Source organism: Ornithodoros turicata, chromosome 7, assembly GCF_037126465.1.
Source record: "Ornithodoros turicata isolate Travis chromosome 7, ASM3712646v1, whole genome shotgun sequence".
Taxonomy (NCBI): domain Eukaryota; kingdom Metazoa; phylum Arthropoda; class Arachnida; order Ixodida; family Argasidae; genus Ornithodoros; species Ornithodoros turicata.
This window is the reverse complement of record NC_088207.1, coordinates 47,055,465-47,074,934: the sequence shown is the minus strand read 5'-3', so window position 1 is coordinate 47,074,934 and position 19,470 is coordinate 47,055,465. Positions and strand designations below refer to the sequence as shown.

The 19,470-nt window shown below is 46.9% G+C and overlaps 1 protein-coding gene and 2 long non-coding RNA genes across 13 annotated transcripts in view; 1 reads left to right on the top strand and 2 right to left on the bottom strand.

Moving 5' to 3' along the window:
• Positions 1 to 1,585: 1,585 nt before the first annotated feature.
• On the bottom strand, positions 1,586 to 5,056 carry LOC135399967 (uncharacterized). The gene is made up of 5 exons (XR_010424475.1): positions 4,977 to 5,056; positions 2,536 to 2,591; positions 2,306 to 2,361; positions 1,955 to 2,078; positions 1,586 to 1,635 (listed from the first exon to the last, which is right to left on the bottom strand). It is a non-coding gene; the product is annotated as an uncharacterized LOC135399967 (long non-coding RNA).
• A 1,749-nt stretch (positions 5,057 to 6,805) lies between these two features.
• On the top strand, positions 6,806 to 7,954 carry LOC135399965 (uncharacterized). 3 transcript variants are annotated; one of them, XR_010424474.1, is made up of 3 exons: positions 6,806 to 7,104; positions 7,185 to 7,285; positions 7,436 to 7,954. It is a non-coding gene; the product is annotated as an uncharacterized LOC135399965 (long non-coding RNA). The 3 variants fall into 3 exon arrangements; XR_010424472.1 differs by having other exon boundaries at positions 6,806 to 7,148; positions 7,214 to 7,285; XR_010424473.1 differs by having other exon boundaries at positions 6,806 to 7,148; positions 7,211 to 7,285.
• Positions 7,955 to 11,731: 3,777 nt separating this feature from the next.
• LOC135401310 (homeobox protein OTX2-like) overlaps positions 11,732 to 19,470 on the bottom strand; it is a 108,525-nt gene continuing 100,786 nt past the window's right edge. For all 9 annotated transcript variants that reach the window (XM_064633632.1, XM_064633636.1, XM_064633633.1 and 6 more), the window contains 3 exons: positions 18,207 to 18,296; positions 13,690 to 13,850; positions 11,732 to 13,156 (listed from right to left, as the gene is read on the bottom strand). In XM_064633632.1, the coding sequence (XP_064489702.1) occupies positions 12,632 to 13,156; positions 13,690 to 13,850; positions 18,207 to 18,296 (776 nt within the window). In that variant the 3' untranslated portion in view covers positions 11,732 to 12,631. The remainder of the gene's footprint in view (positions 13,157 to 13,689; positions 13,851 to 18,206; positions 18,297 to 19,470) is intronic.

The following is a 19,470-nucleotide window of genomic DNA, read 5'->3' as shown; positions in this document are numbered from 1 at the left end:
TCAGTGTGTGTATGCTTGCTGTGAGCAATATATGACACTTTTATTTGTTTGCTGAACGTGTTGAAACAGGTAAGACTGACCTACCATCTACCTACTGAAAGGCATCTCATGTTCTCTGAGGCCAAATTTCGAAGGTCCTTCTTCCAGTCCCATGTAACCTGCGAAATAAGGTGTACCTTCTACTCAGTGTGTGTATGCTTGCTGTGAGCAATATATGCACTTTTATTTCTTTGCTGAAAGTGTTGAAACAGGTAAGACTGACCTACCATCTACCTACTGAAAGGCATCTGATGTTCTCTGAGGCCAAATTTCGAAGGTCCTTCTTCCAGTCCCATGTAACCTGCGAAATAAGGTGTACCTTCTACTCAGTGTGTGTATGCTTGCTGTGAGCAATATATGCACTTTTATTTCTTTGCTGAAAGTGTTGAAACAGGTAAGACTGACCTACCATCTACCTACTGAAAGGCATCTCATGTTCTCTGAGGCCAAATTTCGAAGGTCCTTCTTCCAGTCCCATGTAACCTGCGAAATAAGGTGTACCTTCTACTCAGTGTGTGTATGCTTGCTGTGAGCAATATATGACACTTTTATTTGTTTGCTGAACGTGTTGAAACAGGTAAGACTGACCTACCATCTACCTACTGAAAGGCATCTCATGTTCTCTGAGGCCAAATTTCGAAGGTCCTTCTTCCAGTCCCATGTAACCTGCGAAATAAGGTGTACCTTCTACTCAGTGTGTGTATGCTTGCTGTGAGCAATATATGCACTTTTATTTCTTTGCTGAAAGTGTTGAAACAGGTAAGACTGACCTACCATCTACCTACTGAAAGGCATCTGATGTTCTCTGAGGCCAAATTTCGAAGGTCCTTCTTCCAGTCCCATGTAACCTGCGAAATAAGGTGTACCTTCTACTCAGTGTGTGTATGCTTGCTGTGAGCAATATATGCACTTTTATTTCTTTGCTGAAAGTGTTGAAACAGGTAAGACTGACCTACCATCTACCTACTGAAAGGCATCTGATGTTCTCTGAGGCCAAATTTCGAAGGTCCTTCTTCCAGTCCCATGTAACCTGCGAAATAAGGTGTACCTTCTACTCAGTGTGTGTATGCTTGCTGTGAGCAATATATGCACTTTTATTTCTTTGCTGAAAGTGTTGAAACAGGTAAGACTGACCTACCATCTACCTACTGAAAGGCATCTCATGTTCTCTGAGGCCAAATTTCGAAGGTCCTTCTTCCAGTCCCATGTAACCTGCGAAATAAGGTGTACCTTCTACTCAGTGTGTGTATGCTTGCTGTGAGCAATATATGACACTTTTATTTGTTTGCTGAACGTGTTGAAACAGGTAAGACTGACCTACCATCTACCTACTGAAAGGCATCTCATGTTCTCTGAGGCCAAATTTCGAAGGTCCTTCTTCCAGTCCCATGTAACCTGCGAAATAAGGTGTACCTTCTACTCAGTGTGTGTATGCTTGCTGTGAGCAATATATGCACTTTTATTTCTTTGCTGAAAGTGTTGAAACAGGTAAGACTGACCTACCATCTGGTGACCTACCATCTACCTACTGAAAGGCATCTGGTGTTCTCTGAGGCCAAATTGGTCGAGGGTCCTTCTTCCAGTCCCATATGAAACCTGCGAAATAAGGAGTACCCTGTGCTGACTACGTGTGCTCAGTTTCAGCTCAACAGGAGCATTTTGTTTTTTGTCAGAAAATGGAACAGAAGGCAAGACTCTTGGTGTTTTCAGAGGCTAAATTTCGGAGGCCCTTCGTCCTGTCTCAGTTCATCTGCAAAATACACAGGAGTGTCTGCACTTAATTTCAGCTCAATAGGAGCACCTTATTTTTTTACTGAAACTGGAACAGAATGTGTTTTCTTGTGTTTTCAGAGGCTAAATTTCTGAGGTCCTTCTTTCTGTCTCAGTCTACATAGAGGACATTTTAACTGCGTACGTGTGCATAGTTTCAGCTGAATAGGAGCATTTTATTTTTTGACTGAAAATGGAACAGAATGTAAGACTCTCTTGGTGTTTTCAGAGGCCAAATTTTGGATGTCCCTCCTCCTGTATCAGTCCACCTGCGGAATAAAAAGGACATTTTACTGAGTATGTGCGGTTAATTTCAGCTCAATAGGAGCATTGTCATTTTTTTCACTGAAATGGAAAAGAAGGTAAGTCTAGTTGAAATATGGCAAACCTGCAAAATAAGAAGCATACTTTACAGAGTATGTGCGTTTAATTTCAGCTCAATATGAGCATTTTTATTTCTTCACTGAAAATGGAAAGGAAGGTAGGACTAACAAACCGCTTGGTGTTTCGTGAGGACATATTTCGAAGGCCCTTCTTCCAGTCCCTTTCTACCTGCAAAATAAGGGAGGGGGGATATATTTATTAGAAAAAAAGAAAAAAGGGAGAAAAGGTCAAAATAAGGAGTATCGCTTACTGAGTTTAATTTCTGAGTATGTGCGTTTAATTTCAGCTCAATAGGAGCATTTTTATTTCTTCACTGAAGATGGAACAGACGGTAGGACTAACCTGTAAGTGTTTCCCGAGGACATATCTCGAAAGCCCTTCTTTCAGTCCCATCCCACCTGCAAAATAAGGAGCAACTTTTACTGAGTATGTGTGGTTAACTTCAGCTCGATATGCAGATTTTTATTTATTTTTATTTCTCAGAAAGGTCCTTTCTGTCCAGTTGTACCTGCAAAATGAAAAGCACCTATACTGTTGAGTATGTTTGTTTGGTATTATCTGATTCTCACTATTTTTATTTTTTTGGCTTTTAATTCCGAAGGCACAATCCTTTCTGCAAGGTATCTCGTGAATGAACACATTTCTCTACAGAACTGAGCCGAAACTGCTTAGTTTGAGTTAGGGAGAAGCTCGTATATTTTCCATTTGAAAATGAAATGAAATGTCGAATGATTTTTTCCATAAAAAAAAGAAAGAAAAAGAAAGAAGGAACCACCAAGTAGCTTTCAAGGCAGGTCTGAAAGTCAAAATTTCTATATCTTTCTCACATATTTGACACGCATATGGCACAATCGGGGTGTAGGAGAAAAGGTCTCCAGAGAAAAACGTCCCCAGCAAAAATGTACCAGGAGAAAAGGTCCCTCGAGAAAGTGCCGCCGAAAAAATGTCCCCGAAAAGTTTGCTCTTATTAGCAGCACGGTTTTTAATACCGTGGACACAGTGTTCACTACGGTGCAGATAACTGTGCACAAAAAGCTCCTGAAATACCCATGCATTTATCAACTAAAATATTTAAAGATATGCAATATATCTGCTTGCATACGTGTTATGAAAGCACGGCACCGAAAACACAGAATCTGACACCCTCGTAATAGGGCCATTCTGTTCCGAGATCATACAATGCCGGTGTCAATCTATGCGCAGTAGAATTACCAAGACAGTTCATTCAAATTCAAGATAAATATGTGGTTTGGGATGACACACGTCTAAGCAGATTGACGAATTTCAGGATGACTCATGGTGCTCTTCTGTGGTAATGGCCAATATAGACCTAACAGTGCAGTGTCCTTGGCTATCTGGCCCTTGGGATCTGCTGCAGCCGTGCGGGGCAGGCATGGGGGGGGGGATTTGTTTATTAAAAAACAAAAGGGAAAGTCTACGCAAAGCGCAAGCGGATAGAGCTAACAGCCAAGTCTAGGAAGCGAACATACGTCCGATCTGAGAGACAACGCTGCAATAAAATTTAAAACTAATGCGTCGAATAATTAAATTTTTAAAAATATTTTAAAGCCAGAATCATGAAACTATCCATTGTGTCGAGTTCCTATAGGTGCCGAGATCATCGTGTTTGCGCGTACAATAAATTCCCCCTTCTCCATGCTGGTCTCACGCTACTTTCTTTTTCTTGTTTTCTGTTTCTTCAACCTGCTTAGTACAATGAAAGATGGAAGTCACAGAAAAGGTTAGCCAGTACATTTATACAGAATTCTTCTGATCATTTCCATCGGCCTTGACCAGAATCGTGCTTTAAGTGCTTAAATACAAGACCGTGTCAGCAATAAAAATGACACGAAAATTCGCGCTCTAACAGTTACTGATTAGGGTTACGAGTGAGAACGTACAACCCGGGGGTACGTTTTTGAGGGGACGTTTTATCCGGGGACCTTTTCTGAGGAGGAACCGCCAAGTAGCCTTCTAGCCAGGCCTGAAAGGAAAAATTTCTATAGCTTTCTGTATCACACATGCATGATAGCACAACCGTGACGAACGTTGTTGAAAGGGTGCCGTTGTCGGAGCACGGAGGAAGGGGTTAGCTGGAACCCGTTGACCATACTACAGGCCACTTCCTGTCGGCCTCAATAAAATATTTCTGTCCCTGCAACATTAGTAGAAAAACCAGCTCTGCCCTGAAAGCATGCACTGCTAACCTTTTGGAAAACGTGATACAATAGTCCTCACCGTCTGGCTCATCAACCAAATCACAGCGGGGAATCGGGTATAGAGTACAACCTCTGGAATAAACTGCGACATTTCCTTGAGTTTGAGGGCTTCTTGATGTTGTCTTGGGCTACTTTCGTCGGTTTCAATCTCGAATTCTGGTTTTGACAGATACTTTCGTTGACAGCCACCACCACGTGGCATCCTATGACCACGTGACGCTCTGACACGTGACACTGCCATTCCTGACAGCATTTGCATTTGAACGCGTTTGGCACAATGTTACATTAGTATTGACACAATTTATATGGCTATGCCTGCTATTGATTTGGTACACGGATTACTTTCTGAAATCGGCTGGCCAACGTTGATATGTCAGCATTGCATGGTTAGGCTGGAAGCACGTTAGGCTTAGTCTAGACAGCATGTGAACAGGGTAGTACTACCTTTCCATTACGCGAACAAGGACGATTGCATGCTGGCGTCCGGATGGCCTTTTGAACCATTCCGTGTTCTTTCTGCCAAAAATTATAGCAGGAAAATTCCACCAAACACCAGAGCTTTACCTGCTGTGCTGGGAGGTGCATGCGCCGAGGCAGTGCAGAGGAATGTTTTCTGTACAGCAAACACATTCACTGCGCATGTTCCCACGTCCCGTTCTTCGCCAGACTGAAAAAGATAACCGAATCTCGCAAAATGCCCCGTCAAATCATCACGCACCTCTAGATAACAACCTGACCAAAAACTTTGAGGTGAACCTGCTGATAACCTGAGTAAAGAGACGGAGCGAAAGAGATGAAATGGTTTGTCAGCGCTGAAAGTTTGTCACTGTCTTCCTCAGGACGTCCTGACGAAGACAGTGCCACTGTCGAAACGTCGATCGTTAAATGTATGATAGCGTGTTGTAGTTTCGTGTTAAATTATCCACTAAATAAACTAGTTTTTGTTAACTTCCCTGTCATCAGTTGTCCAGGTCTTATTATATATATGTTTATAAGTTGACCGTGCACTCCCAGCCGAGTACAGCTGTTTCGTCCTACTTGGGACTCGTCAGCCCGGCTCAGGGAAGTGACACGATCTTGGGTCGGCACAAACAGTGTGTCTCAGCGAGACATCAGTGTTCCACAGTGACCCGTGACAGTCACCTGTGTGGAGGCCACTGTGCAAGCCAGCAAGTACATATACAGAGCGTACGTAATAGCCAAAGCTCTGTGGCTGCACGTGGCCACAGCTCCACTGCTGTGTTGGCTGAAGAGCAGGACTGGGGCACGACGAGCTACATAATATAACATTTTCCCCGGTATCTCTAGCTTTTTTTTTTGTTCTGTGTTATATAAAATAAAATGAAAAGAAAAATATCCCTATTGAAAAAAACGTCAGACACTTCTGATGGACCATCAAGATATTTTGATGGTACATCAGAATGGCTTGATGGTACATCAACCAATCTGATGAACACATCAAAGCATCCTGCTGTCCTGAGCAAGCATGTCAAGCCTGCAAGAGATGTCAAATCATCCTGATGTCCCATCAAGATGTTTTGATGGACAGACCTGAACATTTTGTACGCTATCAGGAGGCTTGGTGTACCAACACAGCATTCTGACAGATCATCAGGCCATTTTGTACTCCGTGAGGCTGTCTTGGTGGACTGTCAGTATAGGATCTGACAGACCATCAAGACCAGCCACCAGGTTCATTCAGCTTGATGGTTGGTGACGGGTCCCAAATTACGGTCTCTGATGTATACCATCAGAAACTTGTCTGATGGTTTTTTCGATAGGGATTACGCATTGTTTGCGTAACCATCCTGGGGCAACTCACGAGGGCAGGGGTGTATACGTGACAATCCGAGGCTTTCCACAGGCGCCATGAAGGGAGTGTGCGTCGCGTTTTGCGCCTGCACTGTGCTGCAACAACAGCTACTATCACTAGAGAGTTTTAGTACGTCGTACGCTACCGCCTTCGCGTACGTAAGGGATAGCGTTGGTGGTTCTGCGCACTGCGCGAAACTCTCTTTATGTTATGGGCGTGCGCAGAACCATCAACGCTATCCCTTACGTACGCAAAGGCGATAGCGTACGATAACACTGTACTATCATAATAGAGAGATTACGTTTTGCGTACCCGCACCGCGCTCGCACACTCCTTCGATGGTGGTCCGCTAGGAATGTCTCGTATACTGTGAAGAGAACCGCGCGGGCAAAATGGCATGCGCATTTGTTCTGCAAAACCAAAATACCTTTTAGAATTATCTTTTACTAGATAAGACGCGCGGCGATAGCAAGGTGTTATCGCCGATAGTGGTCTCACACGTGCTGTTTCCCTCTTTACTGCGAGGGAACCTGAAGCTTATATAACCCGCAACGCTACCAACGCAGAAAGGAGAGTTATGCTGACGACTGGCGTGTGCAACATCTCCGTCTTGGCAGCGTCTTCTACTTCAAGCAACGGGACCTCAGGTGTTATAGGTATAAGGTTGGGGTTTTCACGCTCACTGGCAACATGTCTATAGATGACCCGATAGACTGTGTCTTCGACGTCGTCCCTAGCCAATTTGACGGTATTGCTCATCGAGGAGGCAACCACTTTGAAATCTGTGTCACCAACCGAGCAGCTATGAACCGAATCTTCGAACAAGGCGGCAGTGTCGTCTCTGAAGAAACACTACCCATCGCGACCCTTGGACCTAAGGTGGTCACCGTCGCTTGCATCTGTTTCCTTGTATTTAATTCCATGTGAGCAGACCTTTTTTCCCATTGTAACCCATATAGTTGCATTGGAAATATTTTCTGAAAAGCAGCGAGCGGCGGACGGGTTCCTTCGGCAGCCGGCACATTACGGCAGTGGACTACCGCAGGGAACGGCGACGTACGTAAGCGAATAATTATGCTGTTTGTTGCTTGTTAACCTGAATGTTGCTTGTGTTCTCTGGGGCTAGCTTGTCCAGAGAACATGAGCAGACAGTTGTGAGCGGTTTTCGTCAGTGTTTCATTTGGTTTTGCTTATTTGCCATTTCCCGCAGTTTCCCTTCTTGCCGGTCATGCCGCCCAAGAATTCCAGCTCCCTCTGCAATGCCGTACACGTGCCTGCTGCACAGCACCTGCTACAGCAGATGACGTCACTCTGTACGTTACTGTCTCCTACCAGCCTACCTTTCCAGCCACAGCGACCCCAGGTCAGATGACTTCCTCGTCGACTTGGACGCTTGCTGAATGGCCGGCAGAGTCACCGACGAGGATGTCCGGTGACATCTTGCACTTGCCAGACGTTTGAAAATATGGAAGGGAGTGTGGTGACGGCTTGGTGTTATCGTTGATAGCCCCCCCTTTGACGCCTCCCTATTCTACTGCGAGGGAACCTGAATCTTGTTCAGCCGTAGCACTACGACCGCGGAAAAGAAATGCATCTTGACGACTGTTGCTGGCAGCGGACAGATTACGACGCAGTGGTCTTCTGCTGGGAACTGCGGTGTATGCAACAACTACATAAATGACTATGGGATGAGGCCGTGTATGTAAATAAACATGCTGCTGTTGGTTAACCTGAGCGTCGCTTGTGTTCTCTGGGGATGCAGCTGGACAGGTCTGGATTAGTGCAGGTCCCAAGAACCTTGCGGAACACGCGCTTGGAGTCTTTAGGTGTTGCGTTTGTCCCTAGATGGAGCACTGCTCGTTTGGCCATCTCTTAACCTCTAGCGTTTTCTGAGGCCAAATTTCGAGAGCACTTCTTCCAATTCCATTTCAGCTACAAAATAGAGTACCTTCCACCGAAGCTGAGCTCAACCTGAGTACTTTTATATTGTTGCTAAAAGTGTTCAGACTGGAAAGATTAACCACGTGGTGACTTCAGATCGGCGTTCCAATGATCGCCGCGGAGGGAGACAAAGTAGTGCATGCCTCTCTTCTTTCTCAGGACGAGAGAAGTGATGTGGGCAGGCATTGCGCTCGTCCCATCGTACAGTTGGTAATACAAACTACCTCCATAGGTAGTTCTACTTGATGACAATACATGGCAGTGTAATACGCTAGTACCACAGTGCTGCCGAGCTAACGACGGATGCCTGTGACGCATTGCGCTCCGGTTTAGGTTGTACGCTGTGACTGTGCCGTTTTCAGGGCGCTCAAGCAAACACGTCGAACTTCATGGCCAGGCATGCTGCACCATGCCTGGCATTCACACTACTTCAGAACACCCCATAACGTCAACGTAAAACAATGGCAGCGTTGTATGACTCAGTACCATCATCTTATCTGTTGACTTAGGTTCCGCATACATACGGTACTTCGGGACTATCAAGGGTTTGCTAAGTCTCTGGAATATCACAATATGACGTGCGCCATGTAAATTACTGCGCACGTTGCGTATAAACGAAATGTGCAGGCATAATGATGTACCAAGGATAATTCCGTAACAATGTCAAAGCTGACAAAGCCAACGGCGACCTCAACGTTACGTCGTTGTGATCCGCGCGGAACCATCTATGGTGTCTAGATATTGGACGGAAATGATATAGCGTGTTTTTGCCGCTATATACTAAGAAAACACCGCGAATACGGCCACAGAAATGCTACTCTATATGCACAAGTGCTATTGCATAAGTGCAGTGCAAGTGGCACTGGGGCAGCGCCCAGCCTGCTGGCCGGCATCAGCCCCATCTCATCATCGTCTCTCTACTTCAAGCAATGTGTGTGTGCTATTACATAAAAAACTATGATAGAGTTTTAGCAGTACGTACAAGCACAGTACGAAAACAAAGAGTTTTCGTGCATTGTTCGTTATCGCCTTTGCGTACACGTAAGGGAGAGCGATGTTGGTTCTGCGCATGCCCATAGCAGAAAGAGCGCCTCGCGCAGAACCATCAACGCTATCCCTTGCGTACGCAAAGGCGATAGATAGTGTACGATGTACGAAAACTCTCTAATATCTTTAAAGCCAGCTCCCGTGGCATAGTGGTTAGGACGATCGCTGTCCACGCCGAGACTATGGACTATACGACTATATGCCATCGATTACGTTTCGCCGCCCCGCAAGTACGATAGTGGACACCTATCAGCCTTATCAGCCGACTATTTTTCCCGCTTCTTGCCCACCACAGCAAAATATAACCTCGAACCGGTCTTCTCGTTACGTCACATGTTTGTAAACTGAGGGTCGTCTATATACTGGGAGGTGACGCGTGTTCGAATCCCCGCTCCGACTGTGCTGTTGTCCTCTCTACACCGCTCATGTTCGGCCACAGTCGCTTCGCGGCGCTAACACGAAATTAAAAAGAAAAAGATGTTAAAAGCTGTCAAATTACTGCACAGCAATGTGATGTCAGCCGCTTCGAAGGGACACGGCGATTGGCTTATCTTATCGTATTTTCGGAATCGTAAGCGCCCTCCGATTCCGTATCGACTCCCGACTCCGTATCACTGTCACTGAATCAGATATCAGCAACGTGATGTCAGCCGCCCCAAAGGAATCAGGCGATTGGACTATTAGTGTTTTTCGGAAACGTTATCGTGAAATTTGTGCGTTCTCCGAAAACTCGCTACTTTACGTTTTCCAGGAACTTATCCCATCTAGAAAACTATCCGACTATCTATAAAAATTATATAAACATAGCGCGTCTGCACGGGGGCAGGCAGGAGTTAACCTTGGGTAGTACCTTCCGTTGCTCAGAGAGGGCATATCGGCGTCACGCGCGCTGAAAAACTAGGATCTGCATAATGAAGTGGCTAACAAGGAAGCTGTATCTTGCGGTTGTTGGATCTGTGTCGCGCGCTATCAGACAACGGGTAACGGAAGGGAATTCTTTTTTTCATCACCAGCTAGCTACATGGCGTGACGGCTGTCGAACATATTTCGCAACGGCTACTGGCGTGTAGTCAACCCTTAACACATACACGCCAACAGCAACATACAACCCTTTGTAAAAGTTCGAGACTTCGAGTTGGACATGGAGGCATGGGCGTTCTCAAGATGTTTTTTTTTAGTGTGTTGTGTGTGTGTGTGGGGGGGGGCGTGCCCCCCCCCCCCCACCCCCCTTCTCTTTTCCTGGAGATGGATGCTGCGAACTAAGATGAAAGTCACTGAAAAGGTTAGCCAGCTGTAGGACTCGAACTCACATCTTCTGGATTGCCGGTCCAGGGCTCCAGATGTGGGTTCGAGTCCTACAGCTGGCTAACCTTTTCAGTGACTTTCATCTTTCTTCGTTAATTTCTTAGGCAATTTGAGGCTTTGTATGTATTTGTCCCTTCTATGTTGTTCCAGCCTCAGAACATCAGTTCTCTCATGCTGCGAACTGTGCGGGTGTTCAGGGGTTCATGTAACTGTGACATCTAAGAAAAACCATGACGACATGGTAATAAAGTGCACAGTTTTCAAAAGTGACCTTGAACGGCACGCCCCCCCCCCCCCCCCCCCTCTCGGCACGCCCATGCATGGAGGTGAAGTATACTAGAGAGTGGAAACATTTCATTGGTATGCTTTGCTCGGAGGTCCTGTGATAACACCTGCGCAGTTAAATGCAAGCAACGCTGTCTCAAACAATTCTCTACAATTTTTAGTCCTTATAGAGTTGTAGCATAGTGCACAGTCCGAACTTTAGTGCGTAAGGAAATAACGAGTGAACACCTTCACGCGTTGCGAAGTAGAGTCGCCTTGTCTTTACCAGATGGCGCAGCAACCATTTGCGTTACGTGGGCGTTGGGATACAACATACATACAACGTTCCGCGGTCATCTGCTCCTATCCCGGTGGGGTTAGAGTAGACCGTAAGCTCTTTGCGTATGCAAGAGGTTCAAACACAACACTAAAACTCTCTTACCTTCAGGTCCCACTCACTAATGGTCGGTTTCTTTGAGAGCGCGGATGTACCAATGAATCAGGGTCATCGTTGTCGCTTTGTACCTTTGGCCATCGTGATGTTGCCGTCGACACATTTTTATAAAGGTCCGCTCGCTCAACGTATGCTAGAATGCTTGACTGGCGGCCACAAGCATGGCAACAGGTACATGAAGGTCGAAATTTTGGACCACTACTTGAATGCCGGGGAGAGAGACGTTACACCTACCAGTGGAAAGAATATCTTCCTTACTGGTACCTCATGGAATATTTTATGCGGTAACTGCAATGATGATTGATTTGATTTGATTTGATTGTAAGAAAAAATTAAATGGAGATTTTGGCTTCACTGCAGTAATATATACGTACCTGTTGCTTGCATGTAAAATCAACACACAAAGGAACACGCACCACAGCAGGCACTAAGCAGAACAGGCACCATGATGTTGACACTGATCTCACAAGCTTCAGGGAATCATAATCGAACGACTAGCATTTCAATGCTTTTTAATACAATATGTTTTCATCTTAGTTGACTGAGGGAGGACAGTGACAATGATTGACAATCGCCCTTGCCGAGATGATCAGAGTCGCAGGCCAGACTGGAGAGAAATATATTGGCAAGAAACTGCAGTGATCGATTACCGGCTGATGAATAACAGATGGCTGTAGTCGTGTCCACAAGATAACCTTTCTGCAACTCTCCTAACTGTTATGGCAACCCGCCTACAGATATAGTTTACAATTTGATACTGGTCTTGCATGAAACTTTCTACAGTTGCATTCAACAGAAGAACAGCACCCTGTGTGCTTTAGGGGCTCATTTAGTACTTTTTTTTTTCTCTAGAAGTCTCCTTTATAATGTAACCTAATATGAAATGGTACCCTTCTTGATATGCGGATGTTAAACAATGAAGCAAAGACTTATGGCTGCAGTGCTGCTCTTAGGTAGAATGCCCCGCTATAGGCGTTTTAAGTATGTCTCTCTAGCGTCCAAGATCGCACGCTCAGCAGGGTCCTATAGTGATCCTTCCAGTTCAACTTAAGATGGTGACGAGGTTTCACACAAATCTAAAAGACATCACTTTGCGAAAGTCCAAGCTGCACCAGTCTTGTGTGGCATACACAGTTTCATGATGTGACGTGCCAGGCGACGTTGACCTGCCGGACACCAACCCATACTCCGTTTTCTTGTTTGTCTTGCCGAGGTGCACGACATCTACAAAGAGGGACGAACGTTTTATGTACACGGGGAGAGGCGCAAAGCACGCCCAATGTCTGCTGCCGCCAGGGCGGATTGTCGATATCACAGCCCAATAAATAGGAACCCCAGTGCCGCACTTGCATACGAAAAAAAAGAAAAAACACAGTTTGTGCGGTACTGGAAGCCTCAAAGGACTTGGAACTTCCAGGCAGGTGGCGTTTTATCACCGTACTCGAGACAGTCTGGGCCTGCAGGAGGCGTTCGTGATGCACCCACAGAAGTAGGCGGTGGTGGAGGTGCTCCCATCTGGTTGAGTGATGCGTGGTGAGGTGGTGGAGGAAGATAGTCCATGTTTGGGTAGTAGGAAGAAGGGCCATAGCCCTGAGGATACCCCGTGGAGCCCTGAGCTACTTGCGCGTGGTACGCGGCAGACCGCTGCATGCACGATCCAGCACTCATGAGGTCTGGTGGGGTGATGGACGCCGGGCTCCAGATGGACGCTCCAGGAGGGGGTTGACTCGGGGACGAAGGCAGATTAGACGACGCGGTTGCCGAAGCCGACGGGGGTTTGTAAGGAGATTCGCCACGACTCGATGGTGGACTGACTGGGCTCTTGGCTTTCTTGGGACGCGCCGTCTTACTTGAGGTGCCGCCGTTTTGTTGTTGCTGCTGTTGCTGCCGACACTTGGCACGTCGGTTCTTGAACCATACCTGGGGGGGGGGGGGGAAGACGTGTGAGAAGAGGGGGCCATTTAAGTCCAGCATGGCTTCTGCATGTTACACACAGTTTGGTATACTCTTGTCATGTGAAGCCGTTAACGCTACGAACGACAAACAGTCTAGCAACCGGATTGCTTGTAACATTACGACTACAGAACCGAAGAAGCAGATGATTATCCAACAGCTGTCCCGTTTCACAAGTCGAGGTCGGCAGAGCAATAAAAGCATGGAGATAAGGATACACTGCTGACGTCATAATCGTTCTTGACCCGCTCGAGCAAATTGAACGCAGCACCACATTGTAAACCAATTGACGCTCGGAACAATACCGCATACAGGGGGTGACTACAGAAGAGAATTACGATGCTCACGCTATCACTTTTCCTGTAGGTCGCACAAAATGCCCGTTTAAGAACCTGAAAGACGTGGACTGACCAGATGGTCTCCAACGACCATTCTGTTTTGTTGACGCAAGGTCAGTTCAGAACTGCGTAAAAGTTACAAAAAGTGGGCGTGGAACGCACCTGGACCCGTGACTCTGGAAGGTTGATCTTGAGCGCGACCTCCTCCCGCATAAATATGTCCGGGTAGCGGGTCTTAGAGAAGAGCGCCTCGAGAACGTCCAGCTGCGCCCTGGTGAAGGTGGTCCTCTCCCGCCGCTGTTTCCTGGGCGCAGGACCCGACGCTGCACAGAGAACAACAGGAACGACCACGGTTAGCTTTTTTTTGCGCGTTCAACTGTAGTACAGGTAGACGACGGCCATAATCCTCGTGTGGCCCTAATCCCGGGGCCCCTTTTCGCCGCTTATTAATACAAAAGCCAGAGGCTCCCAATCTCAGCGCGCAGGCAGGCAGGATTATAGCCCCACCTTCGGACGGAAAAATCGGTTGCTCGGCGGGAGCAAACACGCCGTCACCCTCCCCCCATTATCAGAACGAAACCGAAACTATTCATGGGGAATATACAGTTCCATCCGCGTATTTATGATATAATGAACGCGAACGGGGGCCACGAAAAATTGTCCCATTGTGAAGCGGCAAACCCATGGTCGGATCATTCGCCCCATCTTAATCCTGGTGATAATCCGTCGTTTCTTTGTCCAAGTGAGCAGCGCAGATGCTGTGGGACCCCCCTTTCAGGCGCCCGGGAACCGACGACGCCCCGCGCGGGCGGACTCCGATCCGGAGGTTCAAAACCACGTCCGTTGCGCCCATAGATACCCATGGCAGAGTTACGTCCCAACAGTTGCAAATAAAAGAGTCGAGCAGAGTACGCGCAAACTCGACGCTTTCTAAAAGAGCGACCAGTGGGGCTCGCTAATACATGACGCGTGGCAATGATTAAAATTTTAAGCGGCACAAGATACAGCTCTAAAGAACAACAATGCGGACGAAGAAGAACATGAAGCGTGCTAAGGTAACGTCATCCTTTTTTGTGGCACAGGATCCCTCTGGCGTACCCTATAATATTTTGGGGAGGAAAGGAAGTCTCCTTACATTCGTATCACATGCACGGTTAATCCTCATCGCAGAGTAGCTTAAGTTGGTGACGTAGAACACTATATAGTCTGCAATGAGGGATTCTCGTTTTTTTTTTTTTTTTTGTGTGTGTTCATCAAAAACCGCCGAGACGATACCGCCGCGAGATGATTCCAGCGGCCCGCACCTGACGGCTCCCTGGAATGTCCTGCAGACGAGTCTGATTCAGGGACTGCTAAACGTGCCCCAGAACGAGCTGAGCCCAACTTTGTTCCCGTCACTGCTCGGTCAGTCTAGGCGCTACAAACATAATGGAATCAGAGCAGACAGCAACAGGCACCTCTTATGGGCGTGGTAGGGAGGGAAGGAATGGCCGCTGAGGACGCCTGGACACAGGTTTCGATATAAAGACGGCGGCCCTCTTGGAGTGCATGAACGTGTGACATCGCACAAAATGCGTAAGAGCATTCCTATACAGTTCCATGACGTTGTTCGCGACGAATGGTTGCCCCGTGAGGGCAATTAAGTTCTCAGGATCACTTTTCCACTGGCTCCTTTCGGACAATGTAAGAGCATTTTGTCCTGTCAGGAAGCGCAGGTATGTGCTGCCATGCGAGCAAGTCAGTATGTACAAGACACAATGCACAATAACAAGCTCCATTTATGGATGTGCTTATCTTAAACGTTATTTAACGAGCACGCAAACCAATTGAAACTTCAATTGCTGCACTTTTCTTTCGTCTATCCTCGACGTAACAAACATAATCGAAAACGTTTTAATCAGAGGCTGCCGGTTCTAGGTTTCCACAAAAAAAAAAAAAAAAAAAAAAAAGCCACACACACACACACACACACACAAAAAACGCATTTTTGCCCACCGAATTTCGGAAAATACAATCTCTCAAAATGACAAACCATATATGAGCGTAGCTTTGCATGAACCATAATGTCAACTACCGTTTTCCTGTGCACAGTGAAATTGAAAGAAAACGACGATAAAACCAGAGACACGGAACAGAAAAAAGACAACACGACACGTGTTCTGTTCCGTGTCTCTCGTTTTATCGTCGTTTTACAATGTACCAGCTCGCCTGCACCCTTGCTCTTCTACAAATTGAAAGAAATTCGCTCTCAAACGTGAAACGCACTAGTACGTACTTAGCGGTCGGAGAATGCAATTTAACAGTATCTTCCTATAACGTGGCCACTCTGACGGAGAAGACGCCGATAAGGTGTCTACCGCACACACAATAGAGCTCCGAAGAAAACGGAAGAATATTCCACTTTGGCCCACGTACCAGGACAGAAGGAGCACACCATTTACGACTGTGTTCCCCGCCGGGCAGCACAACAACGCCTGCACTTCATTACAAGGCGAGTCGGTACTTTTGAAATGGCCCTTGTCCAGCTAACGGACCGCCTTCGCTTTTACTGCCACTCAAGAACCGGCCGTAATTTCACGGTTTTATGCGTTACGGGCGCCTTGCTTTCCGTGTGCAAGAGTCGATTACGGACCACTGAGGAGGACGTCAAGCGCGATCGGAGGTTCTGACGGCGTTAATCCCAGGCGTCCGGACAGAGGGTTCAAGACCACAATACGAGCAACACCCTTTCGGCGGACGTCTTTGTAGCCTTTGTGATGACCGTCACGCTGCGGTTTCCGGCAGGCGCAAACAAACAGCGCCGGGACACAAAGACGGCAGCCACGGATCCAGCTGGACAATGCAACCGAAGTGCACGTTACAAACCCATTGGTCCGGCAGGGCCCACCTTTGAGAACTTGCAGCACCACGGGTCGGGACATCCGCAACCACAGTTGGTTCTCATGGACTCAATTATGTAGCAACGTTATTCTATGCGTCACGTCTGGGCTTGCAAATGCTACGAGAATAAAGGGTGAAGCACTGGAGAGAGTGCACTCTATTACGAGGCAATCCGAGCTACTACTTGGTAAATTTTATGTTGGAATGCAAACCTTGCACGATGTGTATAATATGCAGGTATCTCCACTACACCATACTGTAATTCGTTTTTGGGGTTTTGTATGTAGTATCTCACACTAATTCGGAGGCAAGAGTAGGTTGCTATGTTTCAATTTTAAAAATTGAGGAGAAGTCTGGGATTTCTTGGTAACCGTTTCTCGCTCCCACGACCCTCCTAATACTAATGTCAACATCAGAGAAGCAGCAGATGCACATCATATCTTCTTTGTTCTACAAAACATACGGCTCAGTTCACTGATCGCGAAGCAGGCAACTTTGGTGTGAGCAGTATGTCACACTGGTCGGTCTGCCGGGTTAATATTCTCCGTGCTAGCGCCGCGAACCAACTGTGGCTATGGGCGGATTAATATTATGCGAATTAAGGGTTCTTTAATGCGCACTGAAAGCTCATCCTTGACGGAAAACGAGCGAAGCTTTTATACAACGACACCTAACGGGTCGTATTTGAGCCCGACACATTGTGGGGTCTACGAGCCGACACGCTCGACATTCAAGGGTTTCCTCCGAGATAAAGGTTGACTGCAGCGACCATTACTATAGCGCAAGAAACAAGGTCGTTCCCGAAGTCCTTCTGTGACGTACGCCGATCCGTTCAAGCTATATAGTTACTAATCCTCGAATGCGCTATCTCCGTCACTGTATCAAAAACGACGCCGCCAAAAACGACATACTTCCGTCAAATACTCAGGCAAGCGAGGTGTCGAGCCAAGAAAGCTGAATACGTTAACCAGGGTATGTAGAGAGAAATGAGGGCCACGCTTGGAATACTGACAAACCGCAGCGGGCATCCAAGATCTATTTCCAATAGATAGGGTTTCACCGCCACCACAAACAACCTGCAGAACCAGTTGCAATGTACGTCTTCTTTGCGCGCAGAAACAGCGCGGGAAAGTGGACGATCGAAGACATTGGAAACGGGTTGAGGGCGTCCATTATGCAAAAAGCTACGATGCCGGTGCGATAAACCACGGTTTCCTTAGGAAACAACCGCTTTCAGGATCACAACATATGGGTCGGCGTATATGGCAGTAGCGTCCCGCAGGCAGCCCTGTCAAGGCCCCCCCGTGCGCAGACTTCGCGATGTTCTAGGGCCTGCGGCGATGCACGCGACGACGTCCTCGGCGTCGTCGATCGTCGTCCTCCGCGACCGAAGCCGGACGCGTCGTCCTTCCCAGGCGACTTCCCGCAGCGATTCCAAGCACGGTCGCAATGGCCAGCGAGGAACGGGGCGATGGGGGCTCCCGATAAGGGCGGGCCTTCTCTTCCCAGGGCACTCTTTATCGATGCCACCGCAGTTGCACAACGCGGACGACACGCAAGGGCAGCCGAAGAAAAACAGTAAAGAGTGGAACAGGTTTGGATGCGCGCACGCAAGCAAGCAAGCAACAGCCGTCGCTCCGCCGTTGCTTTGTGAGGCACCTGCAGGCTTCCCGGTCATAGCTCGTAAAAGGCAAATAAAAATGACAAAAGGGGGAAGAAGAGCCCCGGCCGAAGCTGCAGGTGTGACACAGGTGTAGCTGCCCGGGGGCCAACAACGTGCCATGACAATGGGGACTCACATGCACAGCTCGGGGATCCGTACCAGACCTCTTCTATCATTTGAGAGTCCCAGTCGTCCCTGTACTTCTCCAGGCGGATTGGCGGGTGTCCTGTGGAAGAAAACAAGCAGTCTGTCACACCAAGTAAATCGTAGTAAGACGCCATACTTGTGAAAAAAAAAAATATATATATATCGATACATATTAGGAATGGTGGTATACTGATGTGCTGCGAATAAGAAAAAAATTGGAAATGAGGTGTGCAGCCAGTTGCTGGAAAGCGCTATACCAATCAGTACCTTTCCGCGGTCGGGGGAATAGTAGAGAACGACAGAAACATTCGTTTATGATGGACGCGTTGTAGAGAATGACAAATAATTTTAAAGTCATGGTGCCGTATCCGGGATGACAGCAGAGTGCTTCTACGACTGTCGCATCTTGAAATCCAAATGCATTTCCCAGCTAGTCGCTCTAATTTTTGTTTTGAAAACGAGCACACAATGACTGTTCAAGTACAAGGTTTGGATGGCTATCATGTACTAATTTTACATTTTACCAAGGCCAAAGAAGACTTCCAATAGGGATGTTAACGCCACAAAATTTCAGCAAACATGGACGCGCTGTATACTCCTCCACGCTTCCAATTCCTGTTCACTGCAAATTTGCGCATTGATTTGTGCGAAATACTGCGCGAAACTCGTAACTACGTTCAGTTTCAGCGTACAGAACGCTGCAGCTTATATACATTAGGATATCTGTGTGGTAAGGTAACCGAGAATGTACACTGAACTGTGAAATCACGAGCTATATACATAGAATACAGTAGATGTGCCGGTATTCACAAGGACAATCGAATTCGGGAAAATATATATAGAATATACGTGAAATCCAATTAGTCGAATAAAGCTATTGAATTCATAGTTTTACTTCAACTATATTTGTTATAAAACTTTTTTCAACCCTTCTGTAATCTAACTGAATGACTCCGGATCGAACATGAATCACAGTGAGTCGTTGATCCGGTGGTTTTCGATGCCTTCGCTCACTTCATCGTTCGCGTTATTTCGTGTGTTGCAGAGAGTATAATGAACACAATATCGAAGAACACCACTGACAGAGACGCCTGTAGCAACAAACACCGACGAGGCGCCCGCCCGTTATGAGTCAAAACTGCGTCCTCCCTATCTGTCGGATCGCAATGAGGGTTCCTTAAGTATTCTTGAGGCTTCCTTTCCCTTCTTTTTTTTTTTTTTTTTCTGTCAGCATTAAACACGTCCCCACTTAA